This window comes from Lepidochelys olivacea (assembly GCF_965140295.1).
Source record: "Lepidochelys olivacea isolate rLepOli2 genome assembly, chromosome: 18".
NCBI classification, from domain to species: domain Eukaryota; kingdom Metazoa; phylum Chordata; order Testudines; family Cheloniidae; genus Lepidochelys; species Lepidochelys olivacea.
Window position 1 is genome coordinate 10,200,730 of NC_140428.1, and position 25,882 is coordinate 10,226,611.

Sequence of the window (25,882 nt, forward strand, 5' to 3'; positions counted from 1 at the left end):
AGCATGGATAAGGGTTACAGGCATGAAACCTGGAAGGTGCAGAGATGAGAGAAGGGCCAGAAAGGAAGCAGCAAGACAAGTGGGAGAGTGGAGACAGGCAAGGGAAGGATAAAGTGGGGGACAGAGCAGGGGACAAGGGCATCGCTGCCATAAGATGATACCATGATATTGTCCAAGCATGGACAATACACAGGGCAGAGTGGGGTCCAGATGGTCCATTGCCAGAGGGAGACATTCATTAAAGGGCCGTTGCAGGGCAAAGGAGGACAAGGAATGCAGTGGATACCAGACACCTCCCAAATGAGGTCCTCAGTGGGGAGTACGGCACAGAATCCACAGCTCTGTAGCAAACAGACTTGCAACATGAACCCGGGCACTGAGTCAACAGACCTGTCCCCGTTTTCACAGCATCCCATGGTGCAGGGAGCCAACGGGTGCCTTGACTGCTGCCTATCCACTCAGTGGATCGACACTCTACTTATCCACACAGACACCAGGCTGTGACCCAGGGAGGAGCTGATCAAAGGAGAAACCAACAGATTAGAAAAGAAACCTTTATTCCCTGGTTGTCATTGGAAGGCACAGCTGTGACACAGTGTGTTCGAACCAACAGGCCCTTTGGAGGTTCACTGGCTGCAGCTCCAACCCTGACCAGCATCTCCCTAACTCCAGGCACTGGAAGTCCTCCCAGCAGCCCAGAACTTTGATCCCTCCCAGAACGTGTATGTCTCACAGTCTTACCCTGGGTTAGTCATGTCCTCGCTGCAGGAGATGGGGAGGCAGGATGTGACTAGTGACACCAGGCACTTCTCAGGCATGTGGCCCAAACCAAATCCAGCAAAGCTTCCTCTCCAGCCCCAGCTATGCCTTAGCTTCTGGGCAGGCCAAGGAAATCTCTGCTCCTGACAAGAGCTTTAAGGGAGTTAGTTGCCTTCAGTTCCAGGTCCAGTGTCCTGAATCCACGAGCTGCAGTCAAGGGGGTTTGAGTCCTGAAACAAGATAGCTAGTCCCGCTTCCCTCAGCAGGGCCGAGCTGGCGCCTAACAGGGCCCTTCCTGGAGGGCCATCACAACTCGTCCTTTCCCTCTACACTCTGCCCAGGAGCGTCTGTCATGGCTGGCAGCTCTGCTTCCGGCCCCTTCAGCTGAGACAAATCCACCTCCTCTGTGTTGAAGAGCATCTTCACCAGATCATCAGCCTGCACACGCTCCTGTGGGGGAAGGGGAGGTTAGAGCACGCTGCAAGAGCCAGCCCCCTGCTTTGCCCTTGTGGCACTGGGGAGGGGATCCCCAGAGCATAATGGGATCACACCCCAAATGCAAGGGCATAGGACTCAGAGGAACCTCCTGGGTCAGTGAGTCCTGTCCCTGCTATCGTAGCCAACGATTCAGATAACCCCATTCAGAAGCTGGGGACCTGCTCCAGAATCTCACTGCCTGGATGGCTAGAAACCTCCTAATGTCCAGCCTGAGTTTACTCCCGGCCAGCCCATTTATTTTTGTGCTGATGCTGTTCTTTAGCCTAAACAGCTCTTCCCCGCACCTGGTGTAGTAATAGACAGCAGTCAGCTCCCTCTCAGCCTGCGTTTCAGGCTACCCAAGCCCTGCTCTTTCAATTTGCTCTCGTAAGATCAGCTCTCCACCCCCCTGAGTATCCCAGCAGCCCTTCTCTGTGTCACTCCAGCACGGATTCATCTTTCTAGCACACGGGTGACCAGAACAGCACACACTGCTCCAGATGAGGTCTCACCAGTGCTTGGTACAATGACATTAGAACATCCCAACCTCTACTTAAAACATGCCCCTCATCCCCTCCCCAACACACACAGCCTAGGCTTGCCTTTGCTATTTTCACAGCCCGACACTTGCACAGCAGCTGCAGGGGGAAAGGCAAGTCCCCAGGGATCTCAGCCAGCTGTTTTCCGTACCCCAGAGCCCATTCCAGTGCTATGGAAGCCTCCTTGAGGAAGGCAGGGCAGAGGAGGAGGAGGGGGTAGGCGCACAGCTGGGGGACAGGCATGCGTGTGAGTGGAGAGGTGCCGAGGCAGTATGCCAATGCGGGGCAGTACTTACTCGTTCGCTGTGTCGCGGGTCCAGAGTGAACCACAGGGCGATGGCACACCGCTGGCCCTTGGTCACGGCCTTCACCCCGTGCGGGTTCTCCGAGCCAGAGGAGAAGCCGACAGCACGCCCGCACTGCGGCTGTACCTCTGCCTGCAGGGGACAGGTGCATGGATTAGGACCCCCAACCATCCAGGCAGCAGCGGGTAATGAGGGACGGGTGAGGTAAGAGCCAGCAGACAGGCCAGTCAACAGGGGAGACAGGACCCTGGGGGCCAGCTGGAGAGGGGATATTGAGGGGATTAGAGTCACCAGTGCAGGGCAGAAGCAGAGGCATCCCACTGCAGAGGGGTGGCAGCAGGGGACTATGTTCTCAGACTCTGCTGTGCAGAGAGAACTCCAGGCAATGCCGGGCAGTGGGAGCGTCTGCCCAGGAAGTGGCTGGGACAGCCCAGGTCATACCCACTCGGCTCCCCAGCTCTCCTGGAGGTTCCATCGACACCCAGCCTGAGTGATGCAGCACATGCTCTGCCACTGGGTCTTCCCCCGTGGGAGGAGCTCCCCAGGTTCCTGGAGGCCATGGAGGCTAGCCAGGCAGTCAGGCGCCAGGGGATTAGCCTCCACAGGGATCATTCCTGCCCTGTACTGCAGCACAGCCCCAATTCTGCCCCTTGTGACGATGATGTTGTCTAATTTATAACTATGCAAATCATTCTTGCTACCACCATTATATAATTCCAACGAATCTTATACAAAATATAACTCATGGCCAGAAAGGGTTAAACAGCTTGCAGGCTAACTAGCCCAAAGCTGACCTTTAAAGACATATTAGAAATGGCAAGTAGGGCCATTCTATGGCTAGATAGGCTAGAACTTTGCAATGCAAACCTGTATTGTCAGAAATTAGAAGTGATACTATTTGTGTGTATCTTAGATGCTAACTGTGTAAACAGACAGTGCCTGTCTGTCACTATAGCTACTAATTCAGAGCTCAAAAGGGAATATTAACATTTAGATGAATCCTGGGCGAAATAATGTCATTGTTTGTATGTCTCTGAAGTTTGTGATAGACTGCCTAATGGATAAATTGCTCTATGTTAATTTGTGTAACTAATTACTGGTGGTGTTTAGAAAACAGAAGGTTACATCCAAAGCCTATTGTTTATCCAGGACTGTGTGGTCAAGTGGATGCTAGAACATCAAGTGGATGTATAAAAAGACTCTTGGGTCCTGATCCTGTTTATCTCAGATCTGCTTAAGGTTTCATGCAGGGGAAGCCTACGCCACAAGGATTGAGCTCCTACCTCTGACTGGACCGCCCTGAAATATAACCATTGGACTATAACCTATGGACTATTTCTGAAAGAACTCCTTGCAAATACAAAGCTCACCATCTCTGCTATGAATCTGAACCTCAAAAATTGAACTCATGTCTGTATTTATACTGATCTTTTAACCATACTCTCTCTCTTTTGATTTTTAATAAATTTTAGTTTAGTTAATAAGAATTGGCTGCAGCGCGTATTTGGGTAAGATCTGGAATATTCAGTAACCTGGGAGGTGATGTGTCTGACCCTTTGGGATTGGTAGAACCCGTTCTTTTATACAGATGCTCCCTGGATTACACAAGACCTAACTTATGCAAATCTGCACTTATGGAAAAAGTTCCATAAGCTAGAAATAGGAAGGGGTTTTTTTGTGGTTTTTTTTTTTTGGCGTAATGGTTGAGTATACGTTTCCGACTTACGCAAAATTCAAGTTATGCAAGGCATTGCGGAACGGAACGATTGTGTAAGTCAGGGAGCGTCTGTATGATGAAGTAAGATTTTCAGAAATCTTCATCATATCTGACATGGGTACCTGGATGGAGGCTTGAGGCTGGGTCACTTCAAGGGAACTGTGCTGTTTGGACTTCTGAGTAACCAGTGAGGTATAACAGAAGCTGTTTCGTGCTGGCTGTGTAAATCTAAACATTGAATTATCCACCAGTTTTGGGGTTTGTCTGCCCCATTCTTTGCAGTTCACCCTAATTGAGTGACCTCGGCTGACTCCCCACTGGGACCCTGGTCACACCCCTCTGTAGAGATGGCCCCATCCCACATCAGAGTGCAGCCATCTCCATTTCCCAGCCAGGGTAACAGCGGGAGTGCTGCCTCCCAGCCCTCTCAGCACCGGAACAGTCATGCTGCTCCAATGGGGAGTTATTCCTGATTAGCTCCATGTACAGATGCTTGTAGTCCAGTGGATTAAGCTAATTTGGAATAAAGCATTCTGGAATCAAAGTATCCACACAGGGAGTTAATTGGGAGTACTTAATCCACTTTAAAGTCACAACCTACCTAATTCTGGATTAATTTTCACGTGTAAACAAGCTCTCAGGGTGAACCCCGAGTGTCAGCCACAGGCAGAGTGGGGCAGGAACTGGGTAGAGCAGAAATGAGTCTCCAACCTCTCCAGAGCTGCCCAAACCAGAATCACTGTGCCCTTGGGGCAGACAAGCTACTTACAGTCACGGTGGTGGCGTCCAGTTCGGTGAAGTAGAAGGCTCCTCCTTCGAAGTCCCCATTGAGATACAAGATGACACTAGAGCCAGACAGAGCAGAGAAGGCATTCACTACCCAGCAGCCTCAGCACGCCTCCCTCTGCCCCAGGACTAGCCAGAGAAGAGACACCTACCGATCCCTCTCCCCCTTTCCCAAGCAGGTAGCGAGCATGGCAGGAAGCCTTTCTGCAGCCTTGCTGCTATGGACTCTGAATGCTGGACAGCTCTGGATCTTCCTTCACACACAACAATGTCCAGGAGCAGTTGTAGCCACACTTCTGAGACTCCCTATTCAGCAAGGTCCCTGTAACTAAGTGTTTTGGCCCCTTTAAGTGCAGGTGCTGGCAGCCTGTCTGTCACTGGGGCTCGGTGGGGAATTCTGGGAAATGTAGTTCCCCAGTAAGGACTGAAAGGCCAGTGATCAGGTCACCAAGTAGAACCAGGCAATTGCAGGATGGGGACTCAGCCTAGCTCCTGTGAGCCTAGGCAGACTGTGCCTTGAGCCAAGCACTGCTCGCATGGCTGTTACCTGTAGTCCCGGAATGTGTACGCTGGCGGCTCCTTGACGCACACCATGGCCTCTGCATTGAGAATGCAGTTATCCACGTGCACGGCATGGCTGGAGTCTGTCCGGTCCGCTTGCTTATCTGAGATGGAACGAAGCATGGATGGTTACAGAGCCTGTCCTGAGACGGCAGGATGTCCATCTACAGTCACCAACCCCTGCACCCCAGGGCACTCACAGCAAGGATGCCCTAACCCCCATGAGCCTCTCCCCTCACAATGCTCTGACCTGCGATTTCGGGGAGGCCAGAATTCAGTGGCAGCTGGCAGAGCTGTGGTCCCTTGTTCCCTAGGCCTATAAGGAGTGGCACTGCTCCATGTTTTAGGGGTGCAATACCCCCAAACCTACCGCATCATCTCAATGGGAGCTCATGATTCCAGTTCAAACAATGACATGTTATAACTATCCCACTGCTCACCCTAGCGGACACATCCAGCCAATGCACTTTCCAGTTAGGTTGGATGCACTGGGGGATACTGGGAATGGCTGGCCAAGTTCCTGGGGTGGGGGAACTAGGAGTTCAAGCAACCCCCAGAATTCCCAGTCACATCTGCCCCCGCCCGTGAGACTCAGCACCTCCCTCCCAGATTTTTAAAGGTACGTACATATCGTTGGGCTCAGCACTGCAACAGCAAACTGATTTCAGAGCCTAAGTCTCATGCTCTTTAGGAGCCTAAACTCACTGACAGGATTTTGGCTCTGTTCCTAAATCACTTTGGAAAATGTGAGTCTCCTAAGTCAGCTAGGCTCTGCAATACTGAGAACAGCAACACCATAATACATTTCACAATCTGGGCCAAAAGCTTTAAGTGCCTCTGAATGCTGGAAACCTGAATCACTTGCCTCCTCTGGTGTCAAGAGCTCCAACGCCCCCCTATCCAGCTGCCAACCTCCTGGCTGCCGCTTTATGTGATGCTGTTATTTGCTGCCAGCAAAACATGGAGGCATTTTTGAATTGAAGCCACTGCAGAATCAATGGCTGAGTTCTGCGGAAGTGACGGGATTCAGCTTGCCACAGAGCAGGCAGGGCCTTGGTGCCAGTCTAGGACACAAGGCTGAAGTTCTGAGCAGTGGCCATCTCCCTCTCCCACTGCATAGTTTGCTCTCCACGTCCTCTGGATTTAGCAACCAAATCTGCACAGCTTCTTCCTCCTGTTAGCCCTGCAGAGCCAGCCCAGCCAAGAGGGAGGGAGCTGGAGTCTGTCCCCTCCTGCACATCAACAGAATGGTTAGCTAAGTGCCAGTCAGTTACACCTGGGCCAACTCACCCACACCACCTGGGCTGCACAGGTGGCATCAAGGGCAGAATCCTTATTACGAGGCAGGTGAGAGATAGAGAGCCCACTGGAGAAGTGGTTTGATGGTTGTAAAGGGAGTCCCCCCGGCAGCAGCTACCCACAGGGCTGTGGGAGGAGACGGAGGGGTCCTGCCACCAGCAGCAGCCTGAATCACGAACACCGGGAAGGGGAGATGCAAGACCAGCAGCCCACTGAGCAAGGGCGGAGCGGGGGGGGGGGTGGGGTGCTGCCAGCTACTCGCCTGCGATGGCCGTGCGGCACACCAGGTGAGAGTAGGAAAAATAGAGTGGGGTGTCCAGGCGGAAGTAGGACTCCATCACGCGCCGCACCTTCTCCGTCACATTGTAGTAGAGCCTGGCACTGTGCATGGACACCTTGCCCTCCTGCCCCAGCTGCAGGGGGAGACAGAGAGTAGGAGCAGCAGTCAGGCGGCCTGGCTTCTTCCTCAGTGATCTCACCCAGTTTTGTCCCCAGAGCCAGCAGTTTGGGCTGGAGCGAAGGGCAGCAATGATAGAGACATCTCCTCCTCTCTGCAATCCTTGAGGGCATGAAGGTCCCCCCACCCCTTGGCTGATACAGGGACAGTTCTGTAAACTCACCAATCATTACTCTGGGGGGCCTGAATGGGTAGGGCACACCCTGGCGACCCCGCCATTCTCCGAACTGGGCTTCCTCAGGGGGCTCCCCAAATTTGTTTATGCCTCCAGGTGAGAGAGCAGGTTGGGCGCAAAGCATCCTGCTAATGCCTTCTTCCCCCGACCTGCCTCATCCCTTCCAGCCCATCTCCCCCACCCCCCAAGCCTTTCCCCAGTGCTAGCCAAACTCTTCTCTCAACCACGTCCACAGCATCCCCCCTCAGTCAAACAAGCAAACCTACCTTGAGGGACTTATAGACAGTCACGCCATAGAAGGTCTCGCTGGGAGTGTGAGGGGAGGTTTTCCCGCGATAGCCATCCCCAGCAGACGCAGCTGCCTGCAAAACCCAGGGTCAGACGTGAGACCCCCATGCTGCCGCCTGCTCCTCAGAGAAGGGCAGGAGCGGGCTTTAGCCAGGGCACGGAGACTGGCCAAACCCTCAGAGAAGCCGAGCAAGCGTGGTAGGGCCGGAACCACCCCTCCCCAGGCTTTTCCCTGGAAAGGAACAGATGTGATGCCAAAGAGCACTGGGGCCTGGACAGGCCAGAAATTGTAACAAAGTCCCACTGAAATAGTTCAGGGTCCTTGGCAAGGAGTTCAGATCCTGCCCCCCTGACATGCTGGTACATGCTGCAGATCCTCATTACCCCAAATCCAGCCTCCAACCCGAGCTCTCTCCACCCTGTCCTGGACCAGCCCTCACTATCGCATCCCCTTCCTGCTGCCGGTCAGAGGCCCCACCCTGCAGACACAGACCCTCCCAATATCAGCCTGAGACCCATGGTAGCCAATGCCACGGGGATGGGGGAGCACGTTATTGCTCGGAGCTGGGTAACAGGATGATCCCGGTGTGCAGGTGCCGGTGGGGCAGACGGATGCGATATTCTCCCCAGTCAGGGGGCTAGGAGGGCTGCTCTGGGGAACTAAAGTCCTGGCTTAAGAATTGCAGAACGAGACTGGATTTAATTCCTCTCAAGTGGTTCACTCTGGATTGTACTTTTAAATAGGTGACAGCCACACTCCCCAATGCTCTCCACACTTCAGCCCCATCCTCCCCTCCCAGGGTCACTCAAAGCAACCCCTTCCCTGCCCCCTGCTCAGCCCACTCTCCCCCGTCGCTGAGCTGCCCTTCCCCAGCCTCCATGCCAGCCGGTCCCTCTCTTGCCTCCCCAGTCTCCGGGTGTTGGAGCCGGCGACGAGCTACTCACGTTGGTGAGTTTCTGCAGCTCCAGACACTCCTCCTCAGAGATGACTCCGTCCACCACCACTCGCTGAGAGCCGTTCAGCAGCCGGGAGTTCATGGTGATACTGAGCCCATCGTACAGCAGGGGCCCACCTATAGGGCCAAGGAGCAATACTGGAGTCCGGGGAGCCCTCTGCCGGGGAGTGTGCATCAGACGGCACTGCTACCACTGGGTGCGTGACAGGTACAGAGGGTGGCATGCGCAAGAAGGGGGAGAGGCCATTTCGCCTCAGCCACAGGCCACTCCTTTGGTAGCACTGAACATCCTGCTCCCTGCCCAGAGCCCCCAGCTACAGCGCACACAGGGGTGATGGCTTGGCTGTCCGCTGGGTCACCGGGGGACATGTGGGCACATTTCACAACTCCCTCTCTTACCTTCCCGCATGAACTTGCTCATGTCCGCAGACTCCTTGGTTTTCTCCTCCACAAGCGTCTCTATCTCTTTCATCAGGTTGCTGATCTCCTCGGAGATTCGAGCCGCTGTCTCGCGCTCCACCCTGGGCACAAAGAAGCTGTGAGCTGCTCTCCTGCCTCTGGGGCAGACGTCTAAGTGATGAGCCAATTGGGAGATGGGCAGGGGGCTGGCGGCAGCAATCCTGAGGCCTCCACAAAGGGGGCAGAGACCGAGAGGTGTAGGGGAAGAAGATGAAGCTGTGGGATGGGTTCAGCAGTCAGGCAGATGGGGCGGGCAGTGCCCCTGGCTGGGGGCTCAGCAGTCTGATGACATGCCCGTAACACCTTCCTGATGGGTTCATTCCAGCCCTAGCTCCCATTTTACATAGCATCCCATCCCACTGGCATGCTCAGAAACTCTCGCAGCCTCCAGCCCAGCCCTCGCAGCTACTCTTGGAACCACCAGGCTCCCCCGCCTGCTGCAGCAGATGGGTTTGGAAGATTCCAGCTACAACGTGCATTAACAGAAACCCCCACAACAGCGATTCCACATGCCAGCAGTGGGAGCAAAGAGACGATGCTCCTGCAAGTGTTACTGAACGAGTTCTCACTTCTGCTTCTCACGCAGCCTCTTTGGGATCACCTCCTCTGGGGTCCACGTGTCCTAAAGGCAGGAAAGAAACCAGAGATACCCTCATCCTTGCCCGAGACACCCCAATCCATGGCTCAGACTCAAGGGTGCAGCCCTGTCCAGGGACAGACAGTAGTGCCATTGAAGAGCAATCAGCCCATCACAGCTCCCTCTTCTCCTCTGCCAAACCACCCCCCTCTTCCAGCACAGCTCCTCCCCTTGGTGCCCCACAGACCCCACCCCCGAGCATTCAGTCTAAACCTGCCCACTTCTAGTTCCCGCAGGTGTGTCCAGGACCAGGCCAAGGGAGTCTCCACTCACCGGATCCACAAATGGAATCCCGAAGGCATCGTAGCTGAAAAAGAGCAGCTCCTTCTCCAGCAGGCTGCGGTGGCGATACACCCGGATATTCTGAAAGCGTGGGAGAGATGGATGGGTCAGAGCAGCTTACATGGGCTTTCCAATAGACAAGCTGGTCTGGCCACTGCGGGGAACCAGGCGCCATGAGGTGAGCATTACAGAGAGAAACAGAATTCCAAAACTGGAGGCGTGGTGGGAATGAAAGTGCAGGACTCTGCTATTCTATGCCATGTTTCAATCCCTCTCAATACACCTCAATCCAGTCCTGCAGCCCCCTGCTCTTCCAGTCCCAGGTCCCTGCATAGCTCTGTCGATGGAGACCATTTCCAGTCTGAAAAACTTAGGGATGAGCGTTAACGCCAGGTTCAAATGGAAAGCTGCTCTCACCCCTACCCATAGACTCTCCATTAAACATCTCCCCTTTCCATTAATTCCTACTTTGTAATGGTAGCAAATAAAGCCAATAAGTTGATTTGGCAAGATGTTTTTATGACAGGTGGGGCTGGTTGTACCATCCCCATGTAAGCTGCTTGACACTCCCCATTATAAGATCCTGTTTTCATTTGCTTATCACTTTGCCAAGCTTTAACCATCTGGGCTGAAATGTCCCACACGGAATGTCTGCTTCAGGCTGGGTATTTTTCATTTTGGCCAGTTTGGCAATTTCTGCAAACGAAACGCCTGCAACACCAGACATTCCCTGATATTTCAGAGGAAGGTGCAGAACCCCACACTGGATCAGCACGCACTAACATGCGGATGGGATAGGCTTCTCCCTAGCCCTGCCAGTCAGTGATTGGCTGGTGCTCTGAGGCAGGATGCTAGCTTACGCTTATTCCTGGCTCACATAACCATAGAAATCTGCAAAGTACTCCAGCCATTTTTACTGAGTTGTGTCAGCTGAGCTTTGACCAGGGGTTCTGCATCCAGTCCCTTCAGCACCAGTTGGAACGTATGTGTGAGGAATGAAGACGGCCAATCCTAATGCTGAGCAGATTGCAGCCCATCTGCCCTACAAATACCAATCCCAGGTCTGCAGATGCTGCTTCAACAGGCCTGGCAGAGCTCGAGGAGTGGTTTGCCGGGGACAGACTGAATATCACTTACTTCTCGAGGATCAATAGGTGCAGCCAGCCTTTCCCCAAGGACAGCCGCGTAGTAGGCCAAGTTTTGATTCATCACTTCATCATTAGGGAAGAAAAGCAAGTAGGTCTTGGCGCATTCAATGGCTTTCTCGTAATTCCCACCTGCAAAGAGAAATCAGCTCATTGAGAGAAGCCGTCCCTCTGTGCTTTGCAGAACGCCGGCAAGGAGGGGCGCAGATCAGGAACAGGGCACATTTCCAGCACAAGGATAGTCAGACTCAGATTTAGCACAGGGTCAGATTCAGACGTAAGAATGGCCATGCTGGGTCAGACTAATGGTCCATCTCACCCAGTCTCCTGTCTTCTGACAGTGCCAATGCCAGATATCTCAGAGGGAATAAACAGATCAATTATCAAGTGATCCAAACCCTGTCATCCACTCCCAGATTCTGGCAGTCAGAGGCTAGGGAAACCCTGAGCATTGGGTTGCATCCCTGACCATTTTGGCTAATAGCCACTGATGGACTCATCCTCCATGAACTTATCTAGTTCCAATTCCCTGCAATGGGAAACCTTGGTGTTCAAACCCTTTTCTCTCTGAAGACTAGGACTGGTTAGTTACTCATGTTCAGTCTCATTATCATGATCAGACTCATTTCCATCATTTATCTTTTGTTTCCCAGTTTCACAATCATGGGGAGCAATTTTTCCCTGCACTGCAGAAGAACGGCCATGAGAAACGGCTCTGAAGCACAGCTGTAAGAGTACTGCAACACCCAGCCAGCATTTCTCAGAAATACAAGGGTCATGGTGTCAGACCTGGCAAGTGCTGTAAGTGATGAGAAATTGGCTCTGCAGTAGGAACTGTCCTGGCTTCTCTGGAACCAGGGAGATCTCTCCTCTCAGCTCTTCATTCTGCTTTGACTACTTCTACACCAGGCCAGATCCAAAGGCAAAGTCCCTCTTCCAAGTAGACAGAGGCAGGACCTCCCTGCACAAGGCTGGTTGGCTTGCAATCCTTCGCTGATGTACCTTGTAATTCCAGTAAAACACGAACTGGGAAGATGGACCAAGAGAACAAACCAGTTTGGAAATCACAAAAGGGAGCAGAAGGGAGCTCGGAATAAAAGAAGAACTCCAAGAAATGAGATCCAGTCTGTGCTGCAACCAGCTAGCATGAAATCATGCACCTCGTGTACAGGTGTGTATCAAAGGGAAGAGAGAAGAGTCTGGCATCTTCCCTCCTCCTCCCAGGCCTGGCCAATCTGCTTTGGACACAGCAGAGTTCACCTGATTTCAGATGAATGAGCCCTGGAAACAACACCTCCCTCAGTCCTGAAAGGAGCTTTCAGAGAATGGTAGAGTGAGTCCACACCAGGATGGGAAAGGCTCAAAAGCATGTCTGCATTTGGTAAGAGCCTTTGCAACAGGGTATAGCAGGGCCCCCCTTGGTCCTGCTTCTGCTCTGCTCCAAAAACCACTTTAGTGTAAGGTTATGCATTTAGGGATTAATAACAAGAATTTTAGTTATAAGCTGGGGACGCATCAATTAGAAGTAACAGAAGAGGAGAAGGACCTTGGAGTATTGGTTGATCATAGGATGACTATGAGCCGCCAATGTGATATGGCTGTGAAAAAAGCTAATGCGGTTTTGGGATGCATCAGGAGAGGTATTTCCAGTAGAGGTAAGGAGGTTTTAGTACCGTTATACAAGGCACTGGTGAGACTCACCTGGAATACTGTGTGCAGTTCTGGTCTCCCATGTTTAAGAAGGATGAAGTCAAACTGGAACAGGTACAGAGAAGGGCTACTAAGATGATCCGAGGAATGGAAAACTTGTCTTATGAAAGGAGACTCAAGGAGCCTGGCTTGTTTAGCCTAACTAAAAGAAGGTTGAGGGGAGATACGATTGCTCTCTATAAATATATCAGAGGGATAAATACTGGAGAGGGAGAGGAATTATTTAAGCTCAGTACCAATTTGGACACAAGAACAAATGGATATAAACTGGCCACCAGGAAGTTTAGACTTGAAATTAGATGAAGGTTTCTAACCATCAGAGGAGTGAAGTTTTGGAATAGCCTTCCAAGGGAAGCAGTGGGGGCAAAAGACCTATCTGGCTTTAAGATTAAACTCGATAAGTTTATGGAGGAGATGGTATGATGGGATAACATGATTTTGGTAATTAATTGATCTTTAAATATTCAGAGTAAATAGGCCTAATGGCCTGTGATGGGATGTTAGATGGGGTGGGATCTGAGTTATCCAGGAAAGAATTTTCTGTAGTATCTGGCTGGTGAATCTTGCCCATATGCTCAGGGTTTAGCTGATTGCCATATTTGGGGTCGGGAAGGAATTTTCCTCCAGGGCAGATTGGAAGAGGCCCTGGAGGTTTCTCGCATTCCTCTGTAGCATGGGGCACGGGTCACTTGCTGGAGAATTCTCTGCTCCTTGAAGTGTTTAAACCACGATTTGAGGACTTCAATAGCTCAGACATAGGTGAGGTTTTTCACAGGAGTGGGTGGGTGAGATTCTGTGGCCTGCGTTGTGCAGGAGGTCAGACTAGATGATCATAATGGTCCCTTCTGACCTTAGTATCTATGAATCTATGACTCAGCAATCATTGGTGCAGTTTATTTACAGGGTGCAATCCACCACCTTCTTATCATTTACATCTTGGGGGTTTCAGCCTTAGGGCCTTCTCAATCTCTGCAGGAAGGAAGGAAGAACTACCAACCATCTTTCACTCTCTGGCTTCCCACCCTGCTTCCTTCCTCTGGGCCTGTATATAGCCCCAGGCTAATCAGGCTGGCAGCTGTTTCCCCTTTGCCAATCAGGTACAGGTTTTTCTAGCCAGCTCCAATTAATCTCCCTGAATTGGAGCTGGCATGACAGAGGGCTGGCTCCGCAGTTCCTCCTCAGGACCCTGTCACAGCCTTGTTTTGGGTCTGCAAGGGGTGACCATACCCCTGTGCAACTCAGGTTTGTGATGGTCCCACTGCCTGTGTGTACGGAGGGGATGTGGGGGTGATGGGAGGGAGACCCTAGAATCAGCCCAAGTTAAGCAGGAGAGTGTTGCACTGCTCCCATAGCTGGTGTGGCCAAGAAACGGAGACAGGCATGCACTTACTGCAGCTTCTCCACTGAATGTGGAAGGCTCTGAGAGGAGCAGGGTGGAAGGAGTCTGGATTCAAGGTCTCACCATGCCGTCCTTTGGCGAGCGCCCTTACCATATGCTCAGGTCTTCACTCTCACCTGACAGTTTTGCTCAAAGTTCAACAGGAACAAAATATTGACAAGTGTCTGTTTTGTGATGGGAACATCCCTGGGCCTTTGCTACTCCCATGTCTATCGTGCTGCAGCAGCCACTGAGTCGCTGGAGCCAGCATCTGGGGAGGGGAGCTCCCTGCTCAGAGCTGCCAGAACCTCACCACTCTGAAAACAGCTGCAGCCTCCTGCTAGACACCTACCAGCCTAGTGGAAAAGAAACCATGCCACCTGCTGAAGACAAAGAACTGTGTGCCAGGAAGCAATGAAATCACCCAGTTCTCATCTGCTGACAGGGAGGAAGTACACGAAAGCACCTGGACCAAAGCAGAATACACAGATGAGGATTTCCTAGACAGCAGAGAGGCTTCAAAACAGTTTGGTTGGAGGCTGCAAGCAGGAAATAAATCAGACACTCGGAAGATAGAAATGGGACGGGAGCGCACCAGGAGCATGGACAGTTATCCCGGAGCTAGGGGACAGGTAACGGATGTTGCCAAAGCAAGGAGAAGGATCCTGGACTCAGAGGCTCACCCCATCTCCATATCATCAGGCGCCACTGCCGCAGGCCTACTAGTTTTCACCCTCGGAATACACGTCCAAGTACTATGCTTAAGCAGTGCACAGAGAGACCCAACACGTTCCATTATGACCCCCCATTTTCAGTCACTTATAACTCCAACCAACTAATCATCTGAGCTGAAGTTTTCCAGGTTTCATTTCTTCCTCGGGTTGACTTTGTTCTGGAAAGTTTATGCAGAAGCTGAGAGGCAGTTCAGCTGTTTCCCAGGAGTAGGATAGTGAAAAATAGCGAGTTTTGCCAATGCTAAAAAAAAATTATGACTGTTTTCTGAATAGTTCTAATGCCTCTGTGGTTTGGAGCAGGAGCCTGAATGCTGGCAGGGGGCAGCTGTGGGACCAGGGAGGTGCCTTTCACTATCCTCACAAAACCTGTCCAGATCTGGCCTCAGAAAATCATTTGCACACACATAGCAGAACTTGTTCGACATTTGGCCCTTAATTTTCTGAATGTTCCAATTGCACTGGGCCTGACACCATGCCCGCCTGAGCCTCCTGCAACCAGCAAACACAGCGAGCTAGTGCACCAGGTAGGATACGGACAAAAGAGAGGATGACCCTCCTCCAGCTGCTACTTCTACTTGCTTTCCCCAAGATATCCTTTGGCCAAGTGAGGGTCACTGGGTTAGAAGACCATGTGTTCTAGTCTGACCTTTCCCACTGACTGATGTTAATAACTTGGCACTTCATAGCTTTTCAAAAGTTGTAATTAACAGAGGCCTCCTGCTGGCTCCCAGTGTAGGGGTAAGTATAATTTCTCCCAACTTACAGATAAGATAGCCCAGTACCAGACACTGCACCAGGAATGGAACCCGAGTTTTAAATATGGCAGAGCTGGGTCTGCCAAAATTAAATGCTGCCTCAGGCCAAATTTACCAGACCTGTGACTCTCGGTCAGTAACGTGGAGTGGGTTGGCTGGGACCATCACAGAGGCAGGATTAGGAAACAAAACCAAATACTAACCTACCTCTCAAGTGCGGTGTATGTCGCTACATGTTGTGCTAGTCTCAGCCTGTCTTCTTTGTTGGGACCAAAAGGGTCGATCTCATGCCCTTGCTTTGTCCAGCACCTAGCATGAGGGATCATCGCAACCCCGATCGGGGCCTCTACGTGCTACTGTCATCCACATCAGGAACACTGATCTCAGGGTTAGGGCGCTGCCCTGGGAGCCCGGAGAACTACATTGTATTCCGGGTTCTGCCTGACTTGCTGTATAAAGCTGGGCAAGTCACTTACACAAACATTTTCTGGGTGCCCAGCTGAAGACACCTAGGGTGTCATTTTTCAGCAGTGCTGAGTACCCACAACTTTCACTGACTTCAACTAAAGCTGAGAGCATTCAGGATTTCTGAAATCAGGCTCTAGGACTCCAGTTGCGCACCCAGCGTCAGTGGACACTTGGCCTTAGTCTCTCTGAGCCTCAGTTCGCCAACTGTAACACTCCTCTGCTATCTCACCTGGGTATTGAAGATAAATGCGCGAGTGTCTCTGTTCAGATACTACAGTTACAAGTGCAACACAAAAGCCCAGGAAGGAATAAAAGATTCCGTTGTCAGTGCAGCATCTGGATAACGAGCAGAAAATAAGTCCTCGGGCTACACAGTGAACGCCAAGCAACAGACGAAATACTGAACAGTTGCCTCGTTCCCTTGCACCATCCCTCCTGGGCACTGAATGATGCAAGGGCTCTAGGGCAAAATATATGAGCTAGTGTAATTTACGGTTATATCATAATGCACGTACATAAAGGGGCACAGCAAGTTGCCTGGATAACAGTAACTCTGGTGTTTCCTAACTTCTGAGTGCCCGACTCTGCAACACTGATGATCTTCTTCTAAGGTAGTTCTTTTGTCTGGACTCTTGTACCCTCCACTATCTGTGCAAAAGAAAGAGGGATCAAGACAGCTAAGTTGTGTGCCAGTGATCCCAAGAACCCTAATGTCAAGGCTTCCCAAGCATCAGAGAAATAAGAGAAATGCTTCTTACTGTTGTAATAGGCAAACTGCAGGTAGTTGAAGTGGGATGGAAGGAAATCCTCAATGGGCTTGTCCTGGCCCGGCTGGGAGGCTAGTTCTGTAACACAGCTCTGCTTACAGCTCAGCACCTGCACATAATGATCTGGGAGAAAAAGACAGCACATTTTATTGGTCAGGGGAGATCTGTACCAGAGTAGCATTCTTCAGCCTGGAAGAGGCTTCACTCAGGCATTACTGTCATTAGGACCAAGAAAATGGGCTGGAGAATTTAAATCCCCATTAGCCCAACCTTAGCATAGTCTCTCGAGTCATCAACCCCCCATCTCTCTGGTGGAAAGTGCCCCAGAAATCTGAACTGATAGCCAAAAACATTCAAAGAGAAAGCTGCAGCAGTAAGTACAGTATGCAGGGGCCCGAGGCAGGCAGTCCCTGTGCTACACGCCAGCTGGTTTACCGTGGTGCACACACCCGTAATGGCCTGGACCAGGTCAGCATTGTATTCCAGGTAGTTGTAGCCTTCGTAATCGTAGGGCCCCTCGCAGAGAGCTCGACATTCGGTGTCAGCTACAAAATATTCCTCCAGCGCCTTTTCCATATGCAGAATGGCTGGTTCTGGCTGCTCCTCTGTGTAAAACTTCACACCCAGGCGGAACTCGTGCTGCAAAGAGCCAGGAGGAAAAGTGAACCTAGGCCCCAGCCAGACACATTCCACCCTGGGTGCAGTTCAGCACTGTCCCCGCAAATATCTCGCCCACCCTCTGCTCACTAAGGCCCAGGGGCAGTAGATTGTGGCTGCCCAACTTCACAGGGTCCCTCAATAAAAAAGATCTCCAAGCAGATGGCAAGCTGAATACATAGCACACAGACCATGGGGCCAGAGGACAGGTGCTCTCTCAACAACAAATCATTACAGCCTTCAAAGCAAAACTGCACCGTCAGAGAGGGGTTAGTCTACTGTGGCCAATAATGCTATCCAGGGCTCAGGGCTCTCATCTTTCATGCATCTGTTTGGGCCAAGGTCAATACATGGCCAGTTAGGCATGTAACATTTTGGCTCTTCCCCATGATGTGTCTGAGTGTTTGGGGAGGGAATGGAGTGGAAGAAATCCTCCCATCCCAATATTTGCTGCTGGAAATTTCACACCTCCACATTTCAGGTATTCCCAAAGATGAAGAGCTCTCTGGTCTGTGCTATGTGCACTGGGACAGGCTCTCAATTCAGCACAGTGTCGCAGGAATGGTGCACTTCCACGCTGCTCCACATAGGAGAATCCTCCTCTCCCCAAAGGCCCTTTTACTGGTGCCCCCGACACGTGGCCACTTCACCGCACACAGAACACAGCTCTTTTAGCCAGCCAGCCAGCCAGGCCATTGAGCTCTGGTCCCATATGACCTTCCCCTGTCCAGCTGCACCCCTGAATCTCATGTGTCGGTGACAATGCAGGCTGGATGGTTTAGGATCCCTGGTTCCAGGCCTTTTCAGTCATTTTAAATGAATTACCATCTATTTTTTAATTCTGCCAGTCGAAAAACACCTAGAGTTTTATTATCTGTGATGATGCTCCACAAATGCCCAGCCCTCTCCATATTCATTGGCTTCGATGCAGAATCTGACACAGCAGGGTAGTCAGGAGGGAACTGGGGGTAGGATACCAGGCTGTTGCCTCCTCCTGTCATGTGAGCCTCTTTGCTACAAACTCATAGCCAAGGCCAATATCGAACCTTAGGGGTGGCCTGCTAAAGAAGTGATTTTGACACATGGGCTTGGGTTCCCTACGATGTGGGCCCTTCCCTGAAAGGTTGCTTCCCCTATCTCCTCCCGAAACACTCACAAGTACTGATAAGGTCAGGTTAGATCTTCCTTGGCTGTCCTGGAGGGCTTCACCTGAGCTGAAGGGCAGGGGAGTTGAATCTTTAACCAAGACATCCTTTCTCAACAGTGTTCACTGGGTGTTGGTAGTTAAATAGGTGTTTAAAAATAGCAAGACCTGAAAAGTTTTACAACATTGACAAAATCCTTTACTTCTCAATCACTCAGCTTTCACATCCCTGCCCTGTGCAATGTCACTGTTTCACTTGGTCGCCATCCCCAGACAGGACCTGAACTTCTACCACAGAAGCAGAACTCTCCCCCCAGCCTCTTTACTGTCATAAACCAGCAAACAGGACACCCCTTTTATTCCATCGTTTGTAGCCATTGCAGGTCAGCTCCAGAGATCACCCGCCTTGCAGGTGCTGAGTGAGACTTTGCTCATTCAAACTCTCCACACAGACTTTGAGTGCCCAAGGAAATGATGGTGCCAGGCTGGCAGGTGAGGGTGGAAGCCTTGACCCTGAAGAGAGACCTCAAACACTTGCGGGAGGAAGGTTGTTCTTACCATGTGAGGCTTGGCCTCCAGGTCTGTGAAGTCCGACTCTTTGACTCCTGCCATCATCTGGTAATACTCCAGGTTCTGCCTCATCTCCACATGGTCGGGGTTCCCAATGAAGAAGGTATGAGCGGCAGCCACAGCCTTATCGATCTTGTGGATCTAAGCAAAGAAAACATGGGGAAAGGTGAGACCGAAGCCCCGACTCTCCACCACACAGGGACAATGTACTCGGCACCCTGGGAACATGTTACTATATCAGCACAGCACAGGTCTCGGCCACTTCTCCCCACGGATTTGCCTAACTCCACCCAGCCATAGTCCCTGTCCCCCCAGCACACCCCAATTCAGCCACTCCCCATGGGCCCTGTGCATGCCCACACCAGGTTAACAACAGGACTGGTAACCTCACAGCACCTGACCCCTCCCTAACAAAAAAACGCAATTTATCTGTGCCCACCAGAACTCCAATTCAGGTCTCTTATTCCCACCACCCAAGAGGGCCCTTGGCGTGGTCCGTGTGGCAGCACTGAACTGGGGCAGGAATAATCACTGCTGGTTGACAGAGATTGCGCTGGACAAGCTGCCTTGCCTCCCTGCTTCATGCTGCAGACACACTGAAAGAGGCAGTGGGGATCTCAGCTTAGATAAACATTCCCCACTCCCAAATAACAATATAGCCAGGGCCCTAAGGCGTGGGAAGCTGCACTTCGATGGAGCAGTTCCTGGTTTTAATGAGTCTGTGGTTTGTTTTGCTTTGTCACACTGACTCTTTGGGGCAAGGGAACACGACTCTTAACGGAGGATTTCCTGGTTTTCGAATGCTCGAATTGGGGTATGGCGATCTCCTCCCCCACAACGGACATGGGGAGCAGATGGGACCGTTGAGGCAACAGCCTGAACTGCACCATAACCAAGTTGCTTAGAAATGAAACCATCCAGCACCTTTTTGTAAACGTCACAGGTCAACTTTACAAGGAGACTTGAGAGCACAAATAAACCACCCAGTGAATTCAGGATGATGCGCAACGCTGGAGAGTTTCAGAGCAGCAGCCGTGTCAGTCTGTATTCGCAAAAAGAAAAGGAGGACTCGTGGCACTTTAGAGACTAACAAATTTATCTGAGCATAAGCTTTCGTGAGCTACAGCTCACTTCATCGGATGTATGAGAGTGAAAATCCCACGCTGCTCTGGGGGAATGCTAGGACCAGACAAACTTAATCTACTGGGGAAAGCTACTGGCTTCTTCAACTGCCTGTGTACTAGAACCACAGGAGAACTTCCCCTCAAGACAATTTGTGTGGAAAACTGTACCAGCCCAGCCTTCCCCTGCAGGGCACAACCAGTCCCTGCCAACTCACCAGGAACATGTCCCGGACCCAGACTGAATGAACAGCCCATGTCACAGCTGGATGTCATTACTTACTAACCAAAACACTAATCCCGTCTCTTCCTGTCATAACTATAAAGAGAAGGGTAAACCCCTTTAAAATCCCTCCTGGCCAGAGGAAAAATCTTCTCACCTGTAAAGGGTTAAGAAGCTAGGATAACCTCGCTGGCACTTGACCAAAATGACCAATGAGGAGACAAGATACTTTCAAAAGCTGGGGGGAGGAAAAAACAAAGTGTCTGTCTGTGTGATGCTTTTGCCAGGGACAGAACAGGAATGGAGTCTTAGAACTCAGTAAGTAATCTAGCTGGATATGCGTTAGATTATGATTTCTTTAAATGGCTGAGAAAATAAGCTGTGCTGAAAGGAATGGATATTCCTGTCTGTGTGTTTTTGTAACTTAAGGTTTTGCCTAGAGGGATTCGCTATGTTTTGAATCTAATTACCCTGTAAGGTATTTACCATCCTGATTTTACAGAGGTGATTCTTTTTTACTTCTTCTATGAAAATCCTTCTTTTCAGAAACTGAATGCTTTTTCATTGTTCTTAAGAGCCAAGGGTTTGGGTCTGTGGTCACCTATGCAAATTGGTGAGGATTTTTACCAAACCTTCCCCAGGAAGTGGGGTGCAAGGGTTGGGAGGATTTTAGGGGGGAAAGATGTTTCCAAACAATGCTTTCCTAATAAAAATAAACCCACATTTGGTGGTGACAATGGAAGTCCAAGGGAAAAGGGTAAAACAGTTTGTACCTTGGGGAAGTTTTAACCTAAGCTGGTAAAAGTAAGCTTAGGAGGTTTTCATGCAGGTCCCCACATCTGTACCCTAGAGTTCAGAGTGGGGAAGGAACCTTGACACTTCCCCAGCTCTCCATACACACCTTATACCTTGCATCAGTCTAAACATTTATTTTCTTTTGTGTTCCACAGAGCCCCAGGCTGTGGGCTGCTACTGCTTTAGCTAATCCCAGCTGTTTGAAAGTGTGGCTGTCCTGCAGGGGCAGCACAAAATTTCAACTAAGATCTAAAGGTCCCTGGTTCATTCCCAGGTTTTGGGAGGCTTTGCCCATGCTTCCTTATTTTGGAACGGAAGGATGGTTTTGAGGTTAAAGCACTGGACTGGGACTCAGGAGATCCGAGTTCAGCTCTTCGCTCTGCCACAAACTTCCTGTATGACCTTGTGCAAATCTCTGGGCCTCATCTCCCCCGTCTGTACAAGGGGAATAATAATCTTTCCGGTCTCTCACCCATTATGTCTCTTTAGATTGCAAGGTCTTTAGGGCAGGGATTGTCTTTTATTATGTATAGTATGTACAACACTGAGAACAATGGGGCTCTGATCTCGGATGGGGCCTCTAGGTGTGATGGTTAAGGCTGCATGCCTTCTGCAGTGTTCGGTGTGGCTGGCCCCGGGGCTGCCCGAGCAGATCAGGCGGCCCCTGGGCCAGCTGCACTGGCTGCTACTGGGGCAGTGTGGGTGTGGGAGGGGGCTCAGGGCTGGGATGGCACTTACCTGGGGCTTCCCAGAAGCGGCAGGCATGTCCCTGCAGCCCCTAGGCGGAGGAGCCAGGAGGCGGCTCGGTACACTGTCCCCTGCCCACAGGCTCCGCCCCCTCAGTGCCCATTGGTTGCAGTTCCCAGCCAATGGGAGCTGCGGAGCTGGAACTCATGGCCGGGGCAGCGTGCTGGAGCCCCCCAGCCTTCCCTCCCCCTCAGAGCCGCAGGGACATGTGGAGCCAGGTAGGGAGCCTGCCAGCTCCGCTGCCTGGCTCTCCCTCCCACAGCAGGGGTCCCGAGCTGTGCGCCGCTGCCCCCCCAGCACCAGTGGCGGTCCCGGGACATCCCCCCAGCACCTCCGGCCCACACTCCCAGAGCACCCTTGGCCCAAGTTTTAGTTAGGGGTATATAGTACAAATCATGGACAGGTCATGGGCCATGAAATTTTGTTTACTACCTGTGACCTGTCCATGACTTTTACTAAAAATACTCGTGACTAAAACATAGCCTTAGCAATGGTCATTCAAATGATAATTAATAAGAGTCTCCCAAGGGAAAACAGCCTCCTTTTCCCTTCCCCTGGGGGGAGAGAAAGAAATGGAGAAGACATCATGTGAGACAGATGTCAGGCATGTTGTTTAATGCAGCTCTGGAAGGCATTCAGACACTGTGCTGATGGGTTCAGTATAAAAACCTGAACAGAATATACAGGGCAGTAGTGGAAGACCAGACTCTTACGTTATTTTAAATTGGACGAGACAAAGCCCAGAATGCATCATACAGACTGATCCTGCCCTGGCAGGGGCTGAACAAGCTGGCTTTACAGGTCTTTTTCATTTCTGCCTTCTGAGAATCTATGAATTACACCTTATCCCAATGGTTTAATTTTCATGAGAACTTAAAGAGGACCCATCCAGGTGAAATCTAATCAATAAAAACCAGAACAAAACACAGCTGAATAGTTTCAGGTTCTGCATCTACCCAATGCTGCGCTGCCAAATTTTTAGTTTTTTAATCTACATTTTTCCATTTAAAAAATATTTTCTCTTCCCTCTTGCTCTGTGAAAGACAAGTAACAAGAGACACCAACGGAGTGTACAGTGGAGAGTGAAACTGTCAAATGCACAAAGTAAACAAACTGAAAACCAAATATTTTTTCCTCTCATTGCCTTCAGTATTTGATTTTAGCTGTTACTTGTAATGCCAGTAGGTAAAAACTATTCACACAGACATGGGATTAAATGGACATTTAACCAGCCTGACCCAGTATTTTCTTTAAAGCTTTCTTGGGGAGCAAAGCAGAGACAAAATGTCTGTGGCCCCCTATTCTTGGGCTACAGGAGAGTCTCTGTGCCACAGAGAGTCAATGTGATCATCGATGCAATACAAAACTTCCCGAAGGAATCAAGACCCCCAACGCCACATAAGAATATTCTTTGCAGTTATTTCCTTTAAGTGCCCAGTGGGGCAGATTGTTAGCGCTAGCATCATCGTTACCACTAAAAATACAGATCTAATGGATGTAAACACTTATATGCCTCAGTAAGGTCACTGAATGGGACAAAGACATACCAGCGGCAAGGAAGGGAGTGTACAAAGGGGCCATTTTTTCACTTTTCTGACTACAACTGCACTTGACATCAGTTCTGAAACATGTGACCCTCGTGGATCACATTACACTGGGCATGAAGGATGATACAGCCCCCAGCTCACTACGTGGCATTTCAGCTTCTGAAGAAGGGAGGAGGAGAATAGAGGGGGCTGGACTTTCTGCTGCAGGAAAAGGAGGGGAGACATCTGGAACTGCACATGTGGCATAAACTCCATTACCCTTCCCTGCCCTGGGGTCGGAGAAGCAGCGAGAGGGGAGGATGGAGAGCTCCGTGACTGGACTCTGTTACATGTGCTGAACTGGGAAAAAGGAAATGTGCTAAATACAAACCAAGGCACAAAAGGAGGTTGGGGGGATATCCATTTCACTAGCATATGGCACCGCGTGAGGCGGGGGCCACAGACTTGGCACTGCCCCCACCATCTAGCCTACCCATCACAGCACAATACTGGCCTGTAGCTAACTCCCAGAGAACACCCTTCTGCCCATCTCTAGTGTTCTCTCATGCTCCCACTGATACCTCATGCACTTCCTTGGGTCATAGCCTGCACTTCCCACTGCCTCTCTCCTTGCACCGTCCTGTTCCCCCTCCAGATGCAGCTGCCTCCCTTCCTAGCACCATCCAGCACCCCCGCCTAATACAACTGCTCGCAAGCCCTCCCCAAGGAGGAATGTGCCTGCATTAAGAGCAGCACACAGCTCCTCTGGATTGGTACCCAGAGAAAGGACAAATGGATCTGCATGCCCTCCATTTTGACCCTTGTTAAGGGGGCCAAGGTGGGTGACGGAGTATCTTTTATTGGACCAATTTCTGTTGGCGAGAGAGACAAGCTTACACAGAGCTCTTCCTCAGGTCTGGGAAATGCACACAGAGTCACAGCTAGATACAAGGGCAACAGATTGTTTAGCATAATTAGTGAACACATATTTCAAGGGACCATTCTTCCCAGATTCAACCCAGCCCACTAGGGACAGTGCTGAGTGTGTGCACACCGTCAGAGTGGAATGGGCATGGGGTTTCAGCTGGGCCATAGCTTAATAAAACACTCAGCTCCACTCCCACATAGGAGTGGATGCCCTGGATGGTGTCTGATGTGGACAGAATTCCCTTCCTTATTAGCAGGCAGCAGACAGACCAGATACGGTCCCGTGGCCTTTCAGTCTCACACTGAAATGAGCTCCTGCATTTGGTAACGGGTCTGATCTGCCAACAGAGTAATTTCTCAACCTCAGAAGTCCTAGCGGCTGCAAAGAGCCCCCACGCTGCCGGCGGTAGCTGGTGAGTGCCCAGCTTTGGGCAGTTTGGAGCCCAGGTACATCACAAGGCAGAGCATGGGACGACGGGGACCCTGCGCTTTGATTTCCCCGGGGATTTATCGGAGCGGAGCAGAGCGCGGGACACCTGAGACTGAGCCACGCCCACGGGTTCCCATTCCACCTGCGGCCCACCTCACCTGGGCCCCCCGCCAGCCCCTCCCTTCCCTCTGAATTCGCCTGGAAAGGGCCCTGGGGATCCGCCTGCAGACAGCCCCCTGCAGAGACGTGGGGGCCCAGGGCGGCCCTTTGTCCCCGGGGCTCCCCCGTCCGCAGCCAGGCCCTGCTCTGCCTCCCCCAAACCCACCTCCCCGGCCCGGTCTCCCGCCCGCCCGGGCCCGCACCTTGAAGTAGGCCACCTGCAGGTAGTTGTAGGGGCTGCGCCTGCGGAACTCGAGCTCCAGCTCCTCGCCGAGCCGGTAGCGGGACGGGGCGCCGGGGGCGCCGGGGGCGCAGGCCCGCAGGCAGGCCGCGCGGCGCAGCAGCGGCCGGAAGAAGAGGAGGTCGCGCAGGGCGGGCGGCGGGCCCGGGCTCCCCGCGGGCCAGGCGCTGCTGTCGGCGCAGCGCAGCCGGCAGCGCACGAGCTGGGAGCGCAGCGCCGCCCGGGCCCGCAGCGCCCGCTCCATGTGCAGGATCACGGCGGGCCAGTCCCCGCGCGCGTACGCCTCGGAGCCGGCGGCGAACAGCGCGTCGGGCGGCTCGGCCGGCTCCGGGGGCTCCGCGGCGCACGGCGCCAGCAGCAGCAGCAGCAGCGCGGCCAGCGCCATGGCCGAGCGGGGAGAGACGGGCGGGACCGGCGGCAGAGCCCCGCCCCGCCGCGCGGCCCCGCCCCCGGCAGAGCCCCGCAGCGCGGCCCCGCCCCCGGCAAAGCCCCGCCCCGCCCCGCAGCGCGGCCCCGCCCCCGGCAAAGCCCCGCCCCGCAGCGCGGCCCCGCCCCCGGCAGAGCCCCGCCCCGCAGCGCGGCCCCGCCCCCGGCAAAGCCCCGCCCCGCCCCGCAGCGCGGCCCCGCCCCCGGCAGAGCCCCGCCCCGCAGCGCGGCCCCGCCCCCGACAGAGCCCCGCCCCGCCCCG

General features: G+C 52.2%; 1 protein-coding gene across 1 annotated transcript; it reads right to left on the reverse strand.

The window, feature by feature from the left end:
• Positions 1-540: 540 nt before the first annotated feature.
• P3H1 (prolyl 3-hydroxylase 1) lies at positions 541-25,615 on the reverse strand. Its single transcript, XM_084651426.1, has 15 exons — positions 25,157-25,615; positions 19,014-19,166; positions 17,104-17,293; positions 16,646-16,777; positions 10,835-10,974; positions 9,689-9,778; positions 9,348-9,400; positions 8,719-8,840; positions 8,309-8,436; positions 7,342-7,437; positions 6,706-6,856; positions 5,131-5,248; positions 4,567-4,642; positions 2,072-2,212; positions 541-1,209 (listed from the first exon to the last, which is right to left on the reverse strand). The coding sequence occupies exons 1-15, from the start codon at positions 25,577-25,579 to the stop codon at positions 1,066-1,068; spliced, it is 2,157 nt and encodes a 718-aa protein (XP_084507552.1). The 5' UTR covers positions 25,580-25,615; the 3' UTR covers positions 541-1,065.
• Positions 25,616-25,882: the final 267 nt, after the last annotated feature.

What these genes read in the sequence shown, in the direction of transcription:
- P3H1 (XM_084651426.1), bottom strand. Translation starts at nt 25,579, where the DNA reads ATGGCGCTGGCCGCGCTGCTGCTGCTGCTGCTGGCGCCGTGCGCCGCG. An exon ending in TGGAGGCCAAGCCTCACATG is followed by an intron (nt 17,294 to 19,013) that starts GTAAGAACAACC and finishes GGCTCTTTGCAG; the next exon opens with CACGAGTTCCGCCTGGGTGT. An exon ending in GCAGTTTGCCTATTACAACA is followed by an intron (nt 10,975 to 16,645) that starts GTAAGAAGCATT and finishes TTCTCTTTGCAG; the next exon opens with GTGGGAATTACGAGAAAGCC.